At 43.7% G+C, this 21,077-nt stretch overlaps 7 protein-coding genes across 7 annotated transcripts; 3 read left to right on the forward strand and 4 right to left on the reverse strand.

Moving 5' to 3' along the window:
* Positions 1-672: 672 nt before the first annotated feature.
* Positions 673-1,365, forward strand: EAF02_011448 (uncharacterized protein; the record flags this gene model as incomplete). The annotated part of the gene is made up of 1 exon (XM_038907495.1): positions 673-1,365. The coding sequence occupies one exon, from the start codon at positions 673-675 to the stop codon at positions 1,363-1,365; it is 693 nt and encodes a 230-aa protein (XP_038752717.1).
* A 795-nt stretch (positions 1,366-2,160) lies between these two features.
* On the reverse strand, positions 2,161-3,048 carry EAF02_011449 (uncharacterized protein; the record flags this gene model as incomplete). The annotated part of the gene is made up of 1 exon (XM_038907496.1): positions 2,161-3,048. The coding sequence occupies one exon, from the start codon at positions 3,046-3,048 to the stop codon at positions 2,161-2,163; it is 888 nt and encodes a 295-aa protein (XP_038752718.1).
* A 6,628-nt stretch (positions 3,049-9,676) lies between these two features.
* EAF02_011450 (uncharacterized protein) lies at positions 9,677-12,174 on the forward strand (the record flags this gene model as incomplete). The annotated part of the gene is made up of 5 exons (XM_038907497.1): positions 9,677-9,818; positions 9,869-10,267; positions 10,324-11,291; positions 11,342-11,504; positions 11,555-12,174. The coding sequence occupies 5 exons, from the start codon at positions 9,677-9,679 to the stop codon at positions 12,172-12,174; spliced, it is 2,292 nt and encodes a 763-aa protein (XP_038752719.1).
* A 272-nt stretch (positions 12,175-12,446) lies between these two features.
* On the reverse strand, positions 12,447-14,008 carry EAF02_011451 (uncharacterized protein). The gene is made up of 2 exons (XM_038907498.1): positions 13,798-14,008; positions 12,447-13,726 (listed from the first exon to the last, which is right to left on the reverse strand). The coding sequence occupies exons 1-2, from the start codon at positions 13,849-13,851 to the stop codon at positions 12,722-12,724; spliced, it is 1,059 nt and encodes a 352-aa protein (XP_038752720.1). The 5' UTR covers positions 13,852-14,008; the 3' UTR covers positions 12,447-12,721.
* Positions 14,009-14,226: 218 nt separating this feature from the next.
* EAF02_011452 (uncharacterized protein) lies at positions 14,227-14,896 on the reverse strand (the record flags this gene model as incomplete). Its single annotated transcript, XM_038907499.1, has 2 exons — positions 14,227-14,463; positions 14,498-14,896. The coding sequence occupies 2 exons, from the start codon at positions 14,894-14,896 to the stop codon at positions 14,227-14,229; spliced, it is 636 nt and encodes a 211-aa protein (XP_038752721.1).
* Positions 14,897-16,686: 1,790 nt separating this feature from the next.
* EAF02_011453 (uncharacterized protein) lies at positions 16,687-19,078 on the forward strand. Its single transcript, XM_038907500.1, has 4 exons — positions 16,687-17,603; positions 17,666-18,017; positions 18,073-18,267; positions 18,391-19,078. Exons 1-4 carry the CDS (start codon positions 17,436-17,438, stop codon positions 19,014-19,016), a joined length of 1,341 nt encoding a protein of 446 aa, XP_038752722.1. The 5' UTR covers positions 16,687-17,435; the 3' UTR covers positions 19,017-19,078.
* A 156-nt stretch (positions 19,079-19,234) lies between these two features.
* Positions 19,235-20,468, reverse strand: EAF02_011454 (uncharacterized protein; the record flags this gene model as incomplete). Its single annotated transcript, XM_038907501.1, has 2 exons — positions 19,235-20,191; positions 20,256-20,468. The coding sequence occupies 2 exons, from the start codon at positions 20,466-20,468 to the stop codon at positions 19,235-19,237; spliced, it is 1,170 nt and encodes a 389-aa protein (XP_038752723.1).
* Between the last annotated feature and the right edge of the window lie 609 nt (positions 20,469-21,077).

Genomic DNA, 21,077 nt, shown 5'->3' on the forward strand with positions numbered 1-21,077 from the left:
GTATTCAAGTCAATGAATGAGTGTGTGAGAGAACGAATGCCAGCCAGTTGATGTAATGTAATCATGTAAAGAATAAAAGAATAAGAGTAAATAAATTAAACCAATAACTACATGACTACCCAACTACCCAACTATCTTGGTATACTTTTCTATTCTTGTACGGACCGAAGCTAAAGTCATTGTAATTGTGGTACTAACGGGTCGTTCTAGAAGTAATAAAAGCCCCCGGTATTCAGGTGCTCAGGTGTCCAGTCCAGTCATCATCACATTCAAAACGTACCGGCCACCAGGCTAGCAAGGTACATTTCACATTTCACATTTCCCCCTCTATTACCGCGAGGCTGAATTCCTTCTTTCTTTATGACAATACAGACCTACATCTTCCCGTCCCATAACACGAAAAACGTCATTCACACTACGGCCATTCTTTGCATTACGAACGCCGATTCGAAACCGTATTCAGTAACCTTACTTCATACCAGTTAGATCAGCTTGTCCATCTACCCATCTACTGCCTCGCAACATCACATCACCACTTGCGCAGCAACAAATCCACGACATCAATCACTTATCTACCAACAAACGGTAGACTTTCATAGAATAGCTACATCCTTGACCTATAATCTACCACATCTCAAGTCTCCTACCCTCGCATAAATCAAAACCGTCAAAATGACGCCTCGAAAGCCTCGTCAGCGTCAAAATCATCCAGGTCCCTCTCAGTTAAGCCAAGTTCAAGCTTCCGACTATGATACCGAGACTCCAATACTAGGTCCCGCACCTCCTACTCGTACCAACGAAGAACTCAATCTATCCGTCCTCAGGCGCTATCATCCATCCATCCAAAAGATCACTTCACTCGCCGCATCTGCCACCATGTACATGTTTTCTCTAGAGTCAAAAACTTGGGAGAAACTTCCTATCGAAGGTACATTGTTCGTCTGCGAGCTTTTACCTTCCCCCACCACCGGCGCTGAAGACCACTGCATTGTGGTTCTCAATCGCAAGGGCCTTAATAATATCATTCACGATTTCAGCGAAATGAATGATGTGGAGATTAATGGGGAGTATTTATATTGGACAGTTGAAAAGTCAGAGACGGTCGGAGGTACTCCTGTTGCGAAGGCTTATGGTATATACATTCATGATGATGAGACGGGTACGAGAGTTGCGAATCAATCAGAAATTCTCAAGAATTGGAAGAAGACACAAGCTACCATGCTTGACGTGCAAACGATGGAGAGTATGGTAGAGAACCATGGAAATGCAGAATCCCAAGAACCTCAGACCCAAATTCCAACCAGCCAAGTAGAAGCCCAGGGAGGCAGGAGATTGAGTATAACAGATTTATTTGGTGCTCGTTGAACGATTTCAGCAAGATAGCTATCTGGAAAAATGTTATTCGCTACATTCAGAACCGGGTACTAAATGGGGAAACATGATATTTCGCCTATTTATACCACACTAATAGCTCCGAATGATCTGTCAGAGATCACAGAGTTTTACATCTTGTGTTGCTCCATGGCTGGCATCAAAAATGATCGTTGCTGTCGAGCCGTGGTAAAATGAGAAGAACAGCAAAGGCGGGCATTAGGAAGAGTCATAGCAAGATGGTAACCAACATAAGATCCAAAGGTCTGAGGAAGGTCGTTCGTACGAAGGATTCTACAAATGTCTGTAGTGACCCATCAATGTAGCACGGGCTTATGAAGAGGCCAATGGCATTTCATCATTTGTGTGCTTTTTCAATCTTGTCCCTTTGCAAGAACATTTCAGCAATATCTTAATTTTGTTGTAAGTACAAACGTGATGTTTTGGCAGCCTTTTAAAATAATGAGTGACATCCATCCACTGGGTTTGCCATTCATAGTCATCAAATTTGTCGTATAAATTGAACACAATGTCAAGCTTAGTCACACAACAACGCTGAACCACATTGCTCGAGGATGATATTTGCAAGTTCGTGCAAATCTTACAAAGAGATCATTGATATATGTATACTACGATGATTGCTTCATCGACGTTTATTCACTTTGCCCTGAGCATCACGGTTAGGGAGTACTTGAAAGGCAATATTCTATAGTATGCCTTACGAAAACTATCTTCTCCCAAATATATACACGTTTCGTCGGTACCTATATACGGCTCAAAACATCCCTATCAAGAACCCAACAAAGATTCTTCCAAGTCTAACCACTTCTGAACCAACATCACAAGTTCTTTCCGAAAGTCAGAAGTGCCCAGCCACGTTTTTCGTGAGTTTGGCAAAATGGCCGATATACAGTCTGGAAGAAACCAGTGATTAAACATATTGTGCATCCTACTCAGACCACTTAGACCGGAAAGTTCTCCAATGGTAGGGAGATTTGGTTTGTTCCTCATTTGCCAAAGATCCCATTCTTTGTATGCTAGTAGGATGAGCGTGGCTAGGATACAGAGGAAAATAAACTGAAGTGTCAGAAAAGTGTAATTGAGAAAAGATTGAATTCGAGAAGACTGGCGAGATTTGAGACTTTGGACGATTTGTCGTATTGCATCATCCTCAGTACGTGATCTTTTCCGTTTCGCAGAAGAGGATGGTGATTCCAATGCCTCATGCGCATCATACCACACCTCTCCCAACCCTTCATCCTCATTCTCCCCGCCCCTAGATCCCTCCACATGATCCGCCGCCGTCAAAACATCCATAAAAACATCCTCCAAATAAACCCCCGCACACAATTCAAAATGATTGCACCTCCCCTCCCCCCACCACATATCCCTCACCGCATCCTCCCACCCCACCAACCGATGCGCAACCAATCCCTCCTCCTCCCCCATCTGATCCCACCTCACCGCATACTCCTCCCTACACTCCACCCTCGGAAACACACTACTAAACGCCCACTTATTCCTCACCAGAAACTCTCCCACCCATCGCGGTCCTCCCAGTAACAACACCCCGGCTGCGACACCGCAGCAGATATCGTCTGCAGATACTCGGTTTGATAGTCGCAGCTGAAATCGAGATGGTGTCGCTCGAGTGAATAGTCGATTACGTGCAGCCATTCGAATTCGCGGTTCGCGTGCGCGGCTAGGTGTGTTTTGCCGATGCCGGAGAAGCCGAGGATGATTTTTGCGCGTTGGGGGGAGAGCGGGAGTGAGGGGCTAGGGGTAGCGAGGTGGAGGAGTGGGTGTATTTGGATGGGGGAGATGGAGTTGTAGGGGTTGCTGTTGTTGTTGCTGTTTGTCTCGCCATCCGGAATTATTGGTGTGGGAGAATGGTTTTGCGAAGGTAGATTCATAGTTGAAGGATTGTGTAGAGGGGAAGATTTCATAGAATTCCTATTTTATTTTCCAAGGTCTTTTTTTCTTTTCCTTTTTCTTCTTTTGTCTTCGTACGTATTTTTGACGGTTTGCATCAACAAACCATCGTTCTCATCATCAATTCTCTCGATATCTAAGAAATCGATGCAAATAGATACACTACCCGAATCTAATCTGCAAACATGAAAAAGAAACTCCAAGGAATAGTTAATCAATCGCGTCTTGCCTATTCCGTCCAAGTAGGAAAAGGAAAAAAATATTTGGGTGTGGCTGGCAACATTCCGAAAGCGTCGCTTAGATTAGGGGATGTGGGCGTCTTTAATTATTCCGAGAATTTCTTCGTGGAGAACTTTGAAATTATGAATATTTGGATTTGTTAATGGCAAATCAAAATCAAAATCAAAATCAAAATCAAAATTAAGTAGGATATAGCAAATAATTCATCTGTAAATACCTACCTACCTACCCAATAATATACCAAATACTCACAGCCAGTTCTCTAATTTCCCCACCATCCAATCCACTCTGCAACAGCCACTATACATACCTATATCTACTACTATTTATGAATCCTCATTTTTTAAGAAAAAAATACAAAAATTCATCTGAGAATCTACACCGAACTCTCAATCCCAATGCATACCTATTTGAATACCTACACGATGTAACAATCAATCTCCCTACCTATATATCCAGCACCGAGGAACGAGGAGTCTATATTACTTATTACTAGCTCTGATTTTTGTGGTGTGTATTTGTAAGTGAGATTGAGATTTATGCGTAAGGTGATGTGATGTGATGTAATATGATGTGATATGATGTGATATGCGTATCTGCAAGGTTTCTAATAGATACTAGGTAGGTAAGATAAGTGTTTATATTTTCGATGGAGTGGGGATTGTTGATGTTGATTATGATGATGATGTGTATGTGTATGTGTGGTTGATGTATATGTATATTTATATGTATCTATTGAGATTTGTGAGGGTGTTTAATATGTGAAGATTTTGGGGGGGGGGGGGGGGGGGTTCGGGGGATGGGGTGGGTTGTTGAGTTATTTCATGTTGTATATATGGATGTATATATATGTATGGATGTAGGATGTAGGATGTAGTATGTGAGAATAAGCAGCTTCTGAACATCGGAGACGCTTTGATTGGCGAGAGGGCGGTGGAGTGTATGTGGTGATACTATCAATTGGAAGATTGGTAGGAGTGAATGGAGATCGGGGTAAGCTCAGTGTTTGTTTGGTTCTTCATTCTTTAGTGTTTATTGGCTTTTTATCTGATAGATACTTTGTCGTACATCTGTATGTAGATATGTAGCTACATACTTCATTCTAGATGTGGAAGCTTGTTGCTTCGGGCCCGAGTAGGGTTGCATGGAGTCTTGCAGGGTAAGCATCTTGCATGGGCGCGACTCGAGTCGTTGTATTTCTGAGATTGGATGGTGTTGTGATGAGCAAAGTAGCTTCTAGAGAATAGGAATTACATGGTGCAATTGTGTAATTATATAGTTTGCAGAGTTGAAAATGTTGGTGCAGATGTATTGATATATGACCTAGTGATTAGATATTTGTCTTCATTTGAAGATGGGAAATCGTAATCTGTCTAGTAATTAAGTGTAAGCATCTTCATTGAGTAATAGAAAGGTCCTCGCAATATCCATGACAGTGACTTGACTGATAATCTCAACATGAGATGACAAGAGATATCTTCATAAATCCCACAAAATTCATCTCCTAAACCAAACCAAACCAAACCACATTAAAAGGGGCACTCTCGCTTCGCTCTCTCATCTTCATCCTCATCCTACCCATTTCGCCATCCACAAGTTACAACCTTCCAAATGCCCATCCAACAACCTTACTCATCAACCTACCCATGTTCTCTCCCTGTTCCCTATGCATCTCCGCCACCATCAAACACGAGAATTCCACGCATCTCCATCCGCCGCGGCAGATAAACAACAATCCCATTCAACCCCCCACGGTCATCGATCCACCACACAACAAATCACATACCAGAAAACACTATCCACAAGATCTCCGACACAACCCCAACTTTCCACTTCCATGCATTTCCTACTACCATTCTCATTTTGGCGACACCAATGTTCTATTTGTAGCCATTTTTCCGTTCTCAAAAATCATTGGTTCTCGACTCCGAATATCCCAAAACACATCTGCGAATCAGATAAAGTAGCGGGGTCATCATATCTACGTCAGCAAGCAGGTATCCTGACTCAGCTTCCAATCATCTACTTTCGACCCTGGGGAATGCAAGCTTGGGGATTGGGAGGTATGCTTGTGACGGTTGTTTCTGATGGCGAATGCAAGGCTGATGTGATCCGATTCTTACGTCGGATGGGGACTGTCTGGAAGCTTCTGGAATGGAAATTCGACTCGATTCAACGGGTCTTGGACCAGAAGAAATATGATTAGGGAGTGTTCGAGTGGGGTTTGGTATTCTTATTGTTCTTATTGGGTGAGCTCTAGATGAAGTTTGAATAGACATTTTTTATGGTTGCTTTTATCTCCTTTCCGTTGGATACTAGAGGAAGTGGCGACGTATTTCATAAGAAATGCATGATAAAAGGTGTAAATTCCATTGTGAATCTAAATCGCTTTTTTAAAAGTATAACCCCCAATCATATCCCAGTCCCTCAATCCATAAATGCATGTCGCCGTTAAAGTGCCTAACCAGTTCGCACTGGTAATGTAAAAATCTAAAACTGTAAAACAACCATAACATAATACATCACTCATCCAACATAGTAAATGCCCAATGTGTTGACCAGCAACACTGACGATACAATGATCCAGACCATATCTCATGCAAAATCCCAATGCCAAATCTATGCCAGTTCCAAAAGAAATCCCATACCCAGAACCCCAAGCCTTCCAACTTCCATTTTCAAAAGAAGACTATGCACCAAACAAGTTCATAATCCAATAATTGATAACAAGTTGTACATTTCGAGATATATATCAAGATCTGTAAAACCTCGACCGGATGTTTTGCCGAAATTCAAATCCGCGACACAACACTACAACAGTAACCGCGAGAATCAGGTCAGAAGTTTCATGCTAGTGAGACGACGAATGCAAATTGCAGGTGTATCCGACGAGTATTGTTCTTTCTTCAACATAATGCCCCGGTGTTCCGTACGCGGGACACATATCGATCGCGTGGGTGTAGTAGATACATCTGCAAACAGAATAACGTTCGACGAGTACGTAGCACATAATCTCAGGTTTGTGGCTCAATGATAATTGCGATGTTGAGGTGAGGCAGATGAAGGATTTATGAAGTATACTGGCGATATTGATCGAATTGTCAAGGTTATCGAGAGGTGTAATCTGAAAAGGGGATTGAAGAGGGTACGATCTGCAATTTTTAGGGGAGATGACTTTCGTCGATCATTGGCATCTTATATAGCATGATTCTGCATCAGTCAACACAAATTCAGCAAGAGAGAAGGGTGCCTTGGGAAACAATGATCCTTCAAGTCTTCGCCTCATTATTGTAGCTGAAGACTAAGGTTGCCATGACTATGATGACTTCCACCGTTATAGAGGTGACTCTTACGATATACGAGTGTTGAATCTCCGCAAGTAATTAGGTCTCTTCTAGGCTCCATGATAAAGAGCCGAGGTATGATGTCGAACAATGGATGTAGTTCCCAAGAGTTCAGATGAATCTGAGGGGATCTGTTGAGAGGAACACAAAACCGTTGACCGATTTCAGGGGAGTCGCATGGCTTTAGAGGCTGAGTCACTTTTCATTCAGGTCAGGCACAGTAATGCCTTTATAGACGTTCAACACAAAGCTTCCCATTGGAACAAATTCGATATATGCGTCGCACCGCATGGAATTTTAGTCATGTGTTTTGGAGTTCCTGGTGGAGATGCACAGCTGCAGCCCTATGGTAGGGCTGCAGAGTTCGTGTGCTTGGTATACATTACACTTTCGGCCCTTCTATAGGTTCTCAACCAGACTTTACTATTGGAGGTATTCTTTAAACGTTATATGGTGCCTGAAATATGCGGTCAGCAAATTGTTCCACTTGCCTGCAATTCTCTCGACATAGTGTTTATCATTGCCTGTTTCAATCACCTCCAATTCTTGTACTCGGAATCGCCGTCACGATTCATGCAGGGTTTGCATTTCCGAGCTTGATTTGTTTGGTTAAAATGTAGCTGGTACCCGTAATGACTCCTGAGAGATGATAGTTTGCATCCAGGGTCACTCTTTTCCGCCGAGACCCTGCGTTGTATAAGCTACTGGTACGCGCCGAAGACCCAAGTCCGCACCTTTAGTGCTCTTCAACGTACTGATGAAGAAGTCTCACAGGTTGAGTGTACGACCTAGTATATTTCCGATGCATCTATCGTTGAGGCTTAGACCCCATGGATTTCAGAATCAGGTTATACCGGATGGATCTTTCGACCAAAACCCACGAATTGCAGTACTTTTCTCTAAAGGCGGTGACTTGGCGCTGGTAGATGAAGAAAAGGTGAGCGTAACGGTGAGTAGCGATCATGCGCAAGAGGTGGTGTAGATGTAATACGACATCACCTCTGCAGAGACTCATGCAACTTCAGGGGTGTTACATCAGCTTTACCAATAATGAGTATGACATATCTAGCGCAGCTAAATAGTTTCGCCAGTATTGATTCCATTGGGATCTATACATGTTGAATTGAAACCTTATAGAAATAGTTCTCTGCCTTGTTTTGCGAAATCAAGGGTCTCAATCGCATGCTATGGCTGTAAAACACACTTGTTTTGTCATATAAATGTACCAAATCTGATTGGGACCCGAACGTTGCGTTGCCCATCATGCAAGCATGCACCAGAGTGACAGCTCGAATAAGCTTAAGCAGCATAGGATCTAGATGTTTCCGACGAAATCGGATAACTTCATGGAGGATTCGAGGAAGTAGAAAGAATCATAAGTCAAGCCCATTTGAATCAGGCCGCTTTCTCATGCTCTCAACCTATACTTGAATAGAATAGCATTATGAGAAACTCTGGTCAGCCCTGCCACGTGGAAAGTTCAGAGGGAGCCGACTGCCTGAAGGGAGGTCGTATTCGTGTAGCTTTGATCTACCTGAAAGGTGGTTGTGCTACCCCGGATAACAGAGATGTCAAGTAGATGAACCGGCGGGGTGATGTATTGACATCACTCTCTCAAGGCAAGGCAAATCGCAGTAGCAACAAATTGATGATTTACAGCCATGTTGTCCAATCTTAAGCCATTTCCCAATGCGCCGCGTGAGGTACTTTTTCTGTCCGTTACATGAATGTCGGTGAGCTTCAGGCGTTCTAAAAGGGAAGGTGACACCCTAGGGACTCTTCTACAATTGGGTTACCTCATGTGTATTAAATCACGTGATGTATCGCCCGTCTCATATTTCGGTACGTGCGACGTCTACCGACAATTGGATACCATCTCATCTTCTCGAAAAGTTCAACTGCCTATGAGCATCTATCCAGGTATTATCTGATCACCTGCATCCGCAGATATCGTTCTTCATCATGTCATCAAAACCCTTCATCTCGAATTGCATAGCAGTATGTTGAAAAATCAGCAGTTGTGAGAAATATGCCATGCAGTGATGTGGTTGATGGCAAAACATGTTCTTCTAACGGAAGATGTCCTGAGATAATTGCTTCATGAATGCAAACATGTTTGAAGGTTTATTTGTAGCATCTTCTCACATTCGAGCTGTTGCAACAAGTGGTATATCAATCTGCGCGTAAGTGCTGCGCAGTCGAAGTCGTGCATCAATATCAATACCGAAGGTTATTCTAGACCTTTTGATTCACTAGTCATCGAGAGGGAGATCTCATTTCTGTTGCACAGCCCGCGAATAGTCTTGCGAGTTATGTTGGTTTATCAAAGTGAAATTCGCTGAATCGTTATTCCCAACAGTGAGGATTCAGAGTTTGATTGGTAAATCGTATTCACTTCTCTATTTAATGAGAGCAACGCGTATGCTGATGGCACAGTTGCATTGTTATTCACCATACGCCTCAATGAGCTGGCACTACTCAAATGGATTGTTTTCCTTTTGTATGGGTTTTTCTGATCGGATCAATAAGGTTGTAAGCCACCGCTCCAAATAAAGCAATATTCTCATTTCGCTTCATCGCTGTGCCACTTAAAGGAAGCACGTTACCTAATCAGTCCAGCATATTTCAACTCCGCCTTGGGTTTGTAGTTTCAAAAAAGAATAGGAAGACGAAGATAATAAGCACTGCTTATAATTGTTTTCGTGAGCCATACCCTCTGCTTGTCTTGATCTCTTTCTCTTTTCTTCTCCGCCTTGTTTCTACACAAAATCAATCTCAATTTTTCTGAAATGTTTTCGAAAAATCTTAGACTAAGGCTACTGACCTTGGTATCAACGAGTGTCTTGTTAAACTCAGTAACAGCGGCGACAGTAGATGGCTGTGGAGCAGTTTCGAATGTCATCAAGTCACATACTCATGGTCATCCAACAGGTAAAACAAATTTCGTATACTTACAAGTGGTGACTAATGTGATCATCTAGCAAACACCCAAAGATTTAACGCTTCCATTGCTCTTCAATGCCTTCAATCCGTACCTCTGGATGTACAGCGCTCATCAGATTTTGTTGATTATATAGAGCCATTCTGGCAGTTCCAGAGTACTCTCGCCTATCTCAAAGACCCTCCATCAGGCTACCCGTTACCTGGCGCTGATATGCTAGGAGGTCTAGCTGAGATTAAAGAAAACGTCAATTCAGGATATTATGGAAATCAATGGGAGTTTGAAAAGGATCTTCATTCTCTGGGAAACATATTGCCTCATGATTTCCACGTCAACTTACCGCTTCCCCTGATGAGCGTTTTCTCCTTTTCTACTGCAGATGGACCATTGGTATCGATATCATCCGACGGCTTGGCCATGCCGGAGCTATATTTTAAATGTACGTACAGGTTTCTCAATTTAATCGATCGTTGTCTAAGAGCTAACCTTGCATAGATGACCTTGACAAGCAGAACAACATGACACTATCCAAAACAGGTAATTGGACAGCATCACCACTGGTCAAAGTCAATGACCTGAATGCCACTTTATATCTTGAATTTCTCAGTCAGAGCACAAGTGCTTATCAAGACAACGATGCCAACTACAATAAAATGTTTTATTCGTTACCGAATCTGGCTTTTTCCGGAGGCAGCGGAATGTTTACGTCTGGAGCATATATTTATGGATTTTCGGCCGATGTTATTCAATATACTTTCGCCAATGGAACCAGCACAAGCGCCGAAATTTATGCATCAACAAACCTCAATTTCACATCCATATCATCGGGACAAGATCTATTCAACGCTGTAGATCTACCGGAATCAGAAGCAGCATCTTCGAGTTCATCGGCCTCAGACAGTCAACAGAGCACCAAAACTAAGACAGCAGCAAGATCAATTACATCACTTACCGGCTATCCCCAACCAATCGTCATGCATCCGGACGGGTATACAAGCGGTTACTTTTTCGAAGATACCATGACTGCAGTTTTAGTAATGCAGGGGTTCAACGACCCTTATCAAAAAGATGGAAAAGCAGCAGTCGAACAACAAAGAGTGATCAGTGAGTTCTTAGCTGAATGCCAGAAGGCCAAAATGGAATACTTGATCGTAGACGTACAAACAAATGGAGGCGGTTATCTGTTCAGCGGATATGATGCTTTTAAACAGATCTTCCCATCTTTAGTTCCATTTGGAGCATCACGATACCGAGCCACCCCGCTGGTAAATTATATGGGTACCATATTCACTGGTGCCGGAAAATACGATAACAGTCATGATTACCTTTTTCAGACACAATCAGAACTTGATGGCAATGGACAACCATTTCAAAGTTGGAATCAGGAAGCCCCTAACACGCCAATCTATGGTGATAACTTCACTGCGGAACTTCGTTACAACCTTTCCGATCACGTTACGATGGTGAGCCGTTCCCTCAACCGTAACTAACTTCATGCTAACTACTTCCATAGACCCAAGCAGGAGGCATTAATATCACAGGTTACCTAGACGAGAGCAACCCTCCCCCAGCGGTCTTCAATGCTTCGAACATTGTGATGCTTATGGATGGCGGTTGCGGCTCCACCTGTGCTCTCTTCGCCGAGATGATGAAAGCTCAAGGTGGTGTGCGAAGTGGTACGTTAATCATCTACTTGAATTTGTTCTTCCCGCTAACAATTCTTTAGTTGCCGTCGGAGGTCGCCCACAGCCAGGTCCTCAACAAGGAGTTTGCGGTTCCAAAGGCGCTCAAGTACTGACCTACAATAGCGTCGCATCTCATCTTGAAGCTCTACCAGACGCACAAGCAGCCTATCTTCAAAAAGGACTCGAAATGCCCGACTACCCAGCTCCCGAATACATCCCTAACATCAAAGCCAACGTATCCCTCGGATCTACATCAAGACTGATGTCCGGTGGTCGTTTCAACCTTCGAAATAACATGCACGACGACGATGAAACATTCACACCCCTACAATTCCAATACGAAGCTGCTAATTGTCGTTTATTCTATACTAAAAATGATATCTATGATATTACCGGTTTATGGATGAGAGTTCAATCGGTAGTATGGGGAGGTCAGCCTTGTGTTTCCGGTAGCACTATCACCGACGATGATACAATGCCCTCTGGCGCCTACGACACCGTACCATTTGGCGATTCTGCATTACCGAATATTGAATTGCCAGCTCAGCCGGGCTTGGTACCTGTTGGGAAGGGAGTCAAGAGTTGGGCTAGCGAGAGTGGAAACCGAGAAGAGAGTGCGCAGAAAGCTTTTGTGGGAGCCATTTGGAATGGATTGCTGTGATTCTTGAGGGAGTGCATGGAATGGGGGGTTTTGAAATGAGAACACGTTGGTCTGCGTTATGGGTGTTGGTAAATGCATATGCGGGGCGTTTTTGGGAAGATTGACCATGGATAGAGGGCAATTGATTAATAATATTGCATTGGATGTATCCAGCGAAGGGCGTGGGGAGTAATAACATCACGCGTAGTGGTGTGAATTTATGATACGAATTAATCAAGACTGTTTTTCTATGATGTCTGTTGAGCTCGTGTTTCCCTTGTCTCGGATAATAATGATCGAGTAAAGCGTTCTGCAATGCAATACATACAGCTCACCAGCAAGGATTGATATATTTGTGAAGTATATCGCTGTGATGCTTCCCAGCTAGGAGCTAGATCCGTCTCTTATTTATTCAATTTCAGGTTTCAAGCTAGACTATTGCAGAGCTGTATATGTATAAAACGACATGTTCATTCGCGCTTTTGAATCGCCATTGAATCAGCCCACCCTCGGGTATATCCTTAAAACGCCAATATCAACCTCACGAATTGTGCTTCTAATGTCGAGTTTACGTTCCCTCATCCATCACATCTCCGTCTCCGTCTCCCTCTCCCTCTCCGGTTTCTGGTGGCGCAGCATGACTCTCAAACATCCCTACAACCTTCTCCAAATCCTCTACTTCTCCGTTCCCGAGTTTCCTTCCCTCGCCCTGCCATTCTCCATCTCTCACTTCACCTTGCGAACCTAGCTCCAAGCCTCGCACGTTTTCAAGATGTCGTCTCGTTTCCTTTTCAATGAATTCCAATCTTTCTCTTCTCCAACTCTTCTCTTGTTCTCCCACCATTCCCGCCATGCCATCGCCTTCCGATAACTCTTTCAGCCTTGGTCCTAAATTATCCAGTAACTGTTTAAGCGCAGGCAATTGCGCCAATGCGAATTCGGTCGTAGTTGCAATAGGATGTTTTCCATCTTTCGTCAAATTACCCTTCTTCTGCAAGAATGCCAAAGAGGGTCGCTCATCATCCTCAACATCGACTTCCATCTCCGTGCCATCCTCAGCCTTAACAGTTTTCTTAGCCGAACTTTGACTTGGCGATATGATTCCTTTCAACGCCGCAATAGTTCTCTCATTCCTCTCCTTCTCTGCCCTCAGCACCGCATTCAATTTCATCGTCTCCCTCAACCTCTTCCTCTGCAGCGTAACCGTTTCCGACGTGGGCACTCCATCTGCCCCCGCTCCATTTTCTTCCACACTCCTGAAATCCAATCCTTCATAATGGCTCAATCGGATCCAATCCCTGACATCCGGCGGCACAGCAAAAACGTTTCTCAGCAAATAAATTTCCATCTTATCGAAATTCTTATCAATCTTCGCGTTGAGCAATGTTTCGAGCTTGTAGACTCCGTTCTCGATTTCGTGCTGGCATTGTGTTGCGACTTCTTCGGCGGAGAGAGTGGAAGTGGGTGTGAAGCCGATTGAAGAGGGAGGAGCGGCGAAAAGACCTTTTTCGAGCGCATCGATGGCTCGGAATGCGAGGAGATTGATACTGTTTATTATGTCGTCGATGACGGCCTGCGAGGGTGTCAGAGACGGACAATATTTCAATCGGGCAGTATCGGTATAATCATATCTCAATAACTTACAATTGGTCTGTATGTCAAATGCTCCGTGAGGAGAGCAGTGTCTGCGGCACTCATGGTTGTGGTAGATATTAGTTTGCGCCGGTGAGGAAAAGACAACAATGGCTAGTTCGGATATTCAAATAAGCCGCGAAGAATGTTAGAGAATTCGAAGATAAATAGTACAGACAATTAATCAAGTAATGCCACAAGTAGAGAAGGGTAATTCTACTGCGCGGGAAAACCTTGTAGAATTGATGTTGAAGATGTTGACAGAGAATTGCGGGGGACGCGTTTGGCAGGGATACATTTTAGCGCGATTTCGAGTCCGGTACTGTGCGTGTGTGCTTGCGCTCCCGGTGAACTCATTCGCACCTCCCCGGTGACCCCTCAAATTTGGCGAGATCATTTCCTTAGTACAGCTAATGGCAAAACTCAATTATGACTACGTATTCAATTTTTAATTCTTTGGAGAAACTTAAACGCAAACAGATAGATCTTCGAGGAAGGGAAAGGAGAGACATTCAAACCATTGATCAAAATGTGTGGTATCCAGGCACAATCATAACCATAAAACATAACGATCGTGTGCATATACCCCGGGTTGATCTGCTCAGCATAAACCCAAATACGCAAAGGTAGTAAAATCCCCACAATATTTAGGGTCAACTTTCCCATGGCCCTTTGAATCTGGAGTATTGGTTGATGATGATCCGGCACCAACAGTCATTGTAGCTACAACAACCAAGCAAAAAGTACACGGGTCGGGGATGTACAAGATATCATTGCCCTCTGTCACAGTGTCGTCACGAGCTATCAATGGGGTAGCTATTGCGTCTGTGATTGTGGTGGTGGGGAACCCATTCGCGAACGAAGGTGTCTCCGACGCATATAAAGCTCGAGGTTCGATGCTTGCAGTGCTAGAATACTCACTACAGCTAGTTCTCCATATTGTGCAAGTCGAATCTCTACGTTCGATGAAACCGGTGGTAGTATGAGTAGTAGGCAGGCCAGAGTTAAGCTTCAACACATCATTATTGAGACTGTTTGGAATATTTCTCCCATGTGTGATTGCAAGGAGTAATGCGAGGAGAAAGGTTGCGACCTGAAAGAAGCGGCACATCTTGAAAGATAGGGGGCGGTGGGTGATCAGGTGATCGTGCTGAGTGTGATGCTAATTCAAGGAGTATATTGTAAGGAGTCGAAAGAAAAGAGAAGTCTGGCTTAGAGACTATGAACTCACAACGTTTTATATACTTTCCATAGAGTAACAACTGGTATTAAGAGCAATCGAGCCACAGTTTTGGGAGCCCATACGTATCTTTTCCATAATCATAGATACTGTTGTTGGCAACCATGACAACAGCTGTTACAAAGGAGGGCTAGAATAAGACGATCAAGTTCCCATGTATATGGCAACCAACAACATCTAAAATTGCTGTACTGATACCAATTGTAAGAGCATATCCAGTTGATGCGTCTCTTCCAACCCGGTCGACCTTTTTGCGGCCGGATAGTTACTCAAATCCGAAAACACCTGGTAACAAACCACTCCAACATTTGAAATCAGACCAATCCGATAGCCACAGCGAAAGTTTATTTGGCAAAATGGGTATTGTTAAGCCATACCATAGTCATCTGATTGTGCATTTGTAATGCTGCGCTTTCGTTATCTACTCCGTACATATAGGTATACGACTGTTTGTCTAATTTTGTCCAAGACACTGTCTTGTGCGGACAGATTTTCCGAGTGTTCGTACAATCTACAAAACTCAAAAAAGGGGACCAAGATTGATTAGATTATAGATGACGGTGAGTATAATTTCCAAGACCGTACGACGATAATGTTATAGACGACACCATCTTATTTCTAGGAGATTGGACTAATTTCCTGAACTTTGGTGTCGAATCAATGGGCAAGTGTTTGGCAATGAGAAGTTTGCCCGATGAATTGGATAGTCACCATGGATCTCACATTGGCATAATAGTCATCGTTTACGAATCTACAGCATAGATTGAAGATTGAAGAATGAATGACATGATGTGGAAGAGGTACTTAATCGATTTAGGTTTTTACCCATAACTCCAAAACGGAGTGAGTGACAGTCAAATTATCCTCTCTAGCGGATTAATCGAGGTCCGAGAGTCCCCCGCCGGATAATGCCTTGAGAGAGCGAGATTGTGGCGTTAACACTATTGACAGTGACAGTGACATGACTTCATAATTCGAGTATGTTATTATTGTTCGAAAGTAGGAGTACGTACCTAGGCAATTCAATTTTAGAAACACCAGGGATATTTTTCTACTCCTAATTCCGAACGCATCGGGGGTGGCGGACTATGTACCTGCCTCGCCTACGGTTGCATTCCCCAAAGCCCGTGTACCTGTCAGAATCTTGAAAGCTGACGGCAAAGCTTGAAATTTGAAATTTGTTACTCAAGGTACTTTCGGACATATCACCAAATCCTTTGACGGCCCGGGCGTAGGAGTTTTCCGCCAATTAAACTTTTACCATGTTTCCATGTCATCGGGACAAGTCCTGTTGTGTGACACGGCATTGCTCTTCTACAGTAGCTCCTTCGTTCGAACTCCTTCAAGAACCGGCATGAAAATATAAAATGAATGATGGTGTGATAAAAGTCTTGGTGACCATTACCAAGTTGAACTTGTAGGAATTAGTCTACAATTAGTGGCGATTAGCTACGATTAGTTGCTAATCTGCCGGTGCTACTCAGCCTACAACACCCAATTTTCCGAAACTAGAATCACCAGAACCTTATTTCGTAATCACGACACCTTTTTCTTCATCACAAAAAGGAATAACCATGTTATAAAATCCATTTACAGGAAGAAAAGAAAAGCTTGTTGTTATATAATCTTTTTTTCTCTTGCTGTGCACTATGTTCACATGCATAATTCCACTATTGTGTGTTTCGATGGTCGCTTGCCTTGTCTGATTCGTTTATTGTACGTACTCGGATGGTATAATTTAATCAACATCCGACTAGACCTTGCGAACTCATTATTATTGTACTTCTAAATGTGGTAAAGTGATGAGGGGCTCCAATCTATTCAAGCGAGCTGCTTCGCCCATAAGACACGTTTCTTATATCCGGTACCTTGCAAGTTCTAGCAGGGTATAGAAAAAATTTAGTCTAGATCTAACTTTGGTACCTGATATCCGCTCCAGAAAGAAGGGGGAGAGGAGAAGAAAGAGGAGAACAGACTCAACATGAGAACGCCATCTGAGATCCTGTATGCGCGGACAGTTCCGTTTTTTGGCCTGCAATAAGTATCACAGTTTCATCTACTTAGTTTAGAGAAACCCAATTGGATGGATATTGGAAAAAGCCATTGCTTTTGCACATATCAAGCTTCGATTTTCTTGCTTCTCCCCCAGAGCTATCTACAAAGGTGTGCCTAGGTCCTGGCATTTCTGTAGCCATTGATCGAAAAATTCTCCGGGTTGATATGGAACCGTGCCCTTCGTTCCCATTGTTTTATTTCTAGAAAACTTGTATCTACCTCGCGCAGTCCCCCATTACTTAGCCTTACGCAATTCGTACAATATTCTAGATCTAACCAACGCGTGGGATCTTGCCCATCACTTTTCATCTCTTCCTCTTGCTTTGGATGACGATGAAATTCCACTAGAGTTATTATGAGTTCTTCGCGCGCAGTTCATCATTTTGTATCCCCTGAGAGAGAGGTCAATGCCGGCATCTGGTCCCTTTTCGGCGGTGCGACTGTATGTCTCGTTCTTCGACTTTGGTGCAAGCTGAGGAGACAAGGCCTTTGGTGGGACGATTATATACTCATACTTTCCTGGGTGAATACACTTTTCCAAAATATCGAGTCACGAACTTCGTCCAGCTAACCATCATATACTAGGTGGTTCTTCTAACAACCGACATCTTTATATCCTACGAATTTGCGACCGGATATGTCGTCAAGACTTGGAATGATCGAATGTTGATTCTCGTATCCATATCATCCTGCCTCACTACCGCCGGCCAAACATGGAGCAAATCCGCCTTTGCAGTAACTCTTCTAAGGATGACAAACAACTGGCAAAAATTTATTTGCGTAGCCACCCTCATCATCCTCAACGTCTTCCTCGTCCTCAAAGTCTTTGTAAATTGGTCCAAATACTGTGGTAAAACCGGATATCAGAACTGGTGGAGGATGCCTGGTTTCTGTGTTGATTACCAAGCAGCAGCTAACATCAAGGTTGGGGGAAATAGTGGGTGCCAAAATCCATATGATAAGATTGTCGATCACTAACGTTTCCTATTTAGTCTTCAATATTGTGGCGGACTTTGTACTGGCTCTATTCCCATGGATGGTCACATGGAAATTGAAGATATCTTTGAAAGAGAAGATCGCTCTTTGCATCACGATGAGTCTTGGGGTTGTGGTCGCTATCATCTCAGCTGTAAGAACTGCTTGGATGGATGATCCAAGTGTCGATGCCTATAATGATTATTATTTTTGTAAGTTTTGAGAAAACATCATCTTTACACTCCTCTTCCACTTCCTTCCCTCTTCATATCCATACAACATCCACGCCCCTCCCATACTCCAACCAAATCATCCCCATTCTAACAAACCACCAGGGCGCCAAGGACTATCCATGGTCTGGTATTCTGCCGAGGTCGCTGGCACCATCATTGTGCAATCCATCCCGCTAATGCGACCCCTCGTAAACGACATGCACACCTCTCTCGTCTCCAAAAAGCTAGGATCCGGCGCCGACGGCAAAAGTTACGGTCCGGGAAAATCAAACAAGAGTACGAACCGACGAACTCTTACTCTTATCTTGCAAGGATGTGATGTAAAAGATGACGAAAATGATGTAGAAGATCAGAAGAGAGTCGACATTGATAGAATGCATCTGACTCAGGATGAGAATGGGAAGATTGTACTTAGGAGGAGAACGGACTCGGGGGGGGATGTAAACGCGTATCAGAATAGTCGCGTGACGAGTTCTGCTAGGAGATTGGAAGAGGAGGAAATTGGATTGACGGAGGATCAAAAGGACAGGATGGTGGTGAGTAGTGAATACTACGCTAATGGAGGATTGTTGGAGGATATTCCGGAGTATCATGCTCATAGAGGACCATTGGAGGAAATCCCCGAGTATCATTCTCATGGAGAGCCGTTGGAAGAGATACCCGAATACCGTACGATTGGAGGCAAGGAGCATATCCCCATGACGGAATTCCATGCTGTCACTTGTTAATATGTATATATCAAACCCATGTAAATAATTTTACCAAAAAAAAAATGAAAAGGTTCCAAAAATGTATCTTCTATTACAACAATATCTATGAATTTCCAAATTTTCAAGAAAGTTTTATTCGCTAATGGTCCTTTGTATACCGGAACCCGCATTCCCCTATCCAAATAACTAAACCTCAATCCCATAATACCATAATCCTATATATAGGTACATGTACATCAAAACTTCGCCACCCTCTCCTCATACGCTCTCCGTTCCTTCTTCATTACTCTATCGACCCAAAAATAACTCGACGTCGCCCAAATAGCCAAATAAGCAAACAGCACCCCCAACGACAACCCAAACGCATAATGGAACTCCAGCGACCAAATGACCGCGCTCAAACAACCCAAATAAACCATGACGCCAAAAATCCACCACAGCGTCAGATGTAAAAACATTCTTCGAAACCCCGGCGAAGAATCATATCGCGCATTATATCGCACTCGAAACTCTCGGTCTTGCAGACCGTCCACCGCGATGAAATCTTCCGCCGCATAGTATATAAATGGACGCATGGGGGAGCCCCGCGCGTGAGAATTAATCCCGATGGGAATCTTAAACGGGATAAGTGAGATCACCATGACGATGCCGAGGAAACTCATTAGGAAGCCCGGAGAGTAGAGATACAGCTCCGGAATCTCGAGTTCGCTTCCTACCACAAACGGAATGAGCGCCATCAGCATCGAAACACCATATACCCAGGACGTGGCATCCAATTCCCATTTAGATCTTGACAGCAGCGGAGCACAGAGATCGCGATGCTTGAGAAGCCGCAAGACGCGCACGATCAGGATGTAGAGTTCGCCGAATCCGAAACAGATGATGGCGTAGCCGAGAATGTCTTTGTCGTATTCTGGTTTTTCGAGTGGACATTCGTTTTTGGGGTATGCTTCGCAGGACTTGGCCCAGCGGGCGCGATGAATGTCGAACCAGACGTAGTATATTATGCATGGGAAGACGATATCGGAAAGGAGGATAACGGCCGGACCGATGGTGATGGAGAGGTGATCTGTTGGTTTCGGATTTTTCTGTGCCAGTTTTTCATAAGGCGGAGGTGCTGGGAGAGCGCTGCTTCCATTGTCAGAATCTGAGGCGAGAGCTGGTGTGTAGCGTTGAAATGGCGTTTCCATTGTCTACGGTTTCGACTGGAAGGTATGCTGGTATTTCTTCGATTGTATTATTGTGCGGATCAATGACATTGATGCTAGGTGCCTCATTTGTGTATTCCGGGCCTCCAACTGCTCCATTCAGAGAAACGTTCGCACTCGAACCTGGTGTTAAAGGTCTTCCTTCTTCTTTCTTCTCAGCATCGCTGACAACCGGCGGAATTTCGTTCTGATTCTGTCCAACTTCTATCACTGGTAACTGCGGAGCTCCGCCTTCACCAGCCCCAGTTGCTGTAGAAGCCATGGATATATATTGATATTTATATGTGCAGGGAGGGAGGTGATACTGCTGATGTTCAGCAAAAGTACATTCCTGAAATATTATTGAATGGGGAAGTACTCTTAATGATCTGGGGTTTCTGAACCTTCGAGAAAGATCAGACAGCACGTTTTACTAAGGCGAAGAGCTGTCTTGTTTCAGATAGGTAGGACTTCAAGAGCGCTTGAAGAAGCTAGAGTACACTAGTGCTCCTGAGGTGTTTCAACATGTAAAAAGGCCGTTAACTATCCGCAGTGGTATAATGGGCTATGCTGGCTTCAGATTAACACGATGGTCGTAAGCCTTTTGCTGTGTGGGTAAGAGAAAGGAAAAGCAGTTGAGTGACAGAGGAAAGGGAGGAATAATGATGGTTAAGATCATCTTGTAAGATCTTGCCTTCCACCATCAAGAACAGTGGGGATGCTCAGAGAAAATCGATCAAACATCACTAGTCATCATGGAGAATTCGTTCGGGGTTCAAAATGGCATTCTAGAATCAGGTACCAAGCGCGGTGGGAGATGAAACCGATGTATACGCCGAAGCTTCCATCAAATATTCCATCCAAAAGATACCTAGTCCTTCAATAATCTTGA

This window comes from Botrytis sinoallii, assembly GCF_014898435.1.
Source record: "Botrytis sinoallii strain Bc 23 chromosome Unknown BSIN_032, whole genome shotgun sequence".
NCBI classification, from domain to species: domain Eukaryota; kingdom Fungi; phylum Ascomycota; class Leotiomycetes; order Helotiales; family Sclerotiniaceae; genus Botrytis; species Botrytis sinoallii.

Excerpts from the sequence above, each read along its gene's own strand:
- EAF02_011451 (XM_038907498.1), bottom strand. The coding sequence starts at position 13,851 with ATGAGTGCCGCAGACACTGCTCTCCTCACGGAGCATTTGACATACAGA. Across the intron at positions 13,727-13,797 it reads ATTTGACATACAGACCAATT|GCCGTCATCGACGACATAAT; the intron begins GTAAGTTATTGA and ends ACACCCTCGCAG.
- EAF02_011453 (XM_038907500.1), top strand. The coding sequence starts at position 17,436 with ATGAGTTCTTCGCGCGCAGTTCATCATTTTGTATCCCCTGAGAGAGAG. Across the intron at positions 17,604-17,665 it reads ATATACTCATACTTTCCTGG|GTGGTTCTTCTAACAACCGA; the intron begins GTGAATACACTT and ends ATCATATACTAG. Across the intron at positions 18,268-18,390 it reads CTATAATGATTATTATTTTT|GGCGCCAAGGACTATCCATG; the intron begins GTAAGTTTTGAG and ends ACAAACCACCAG.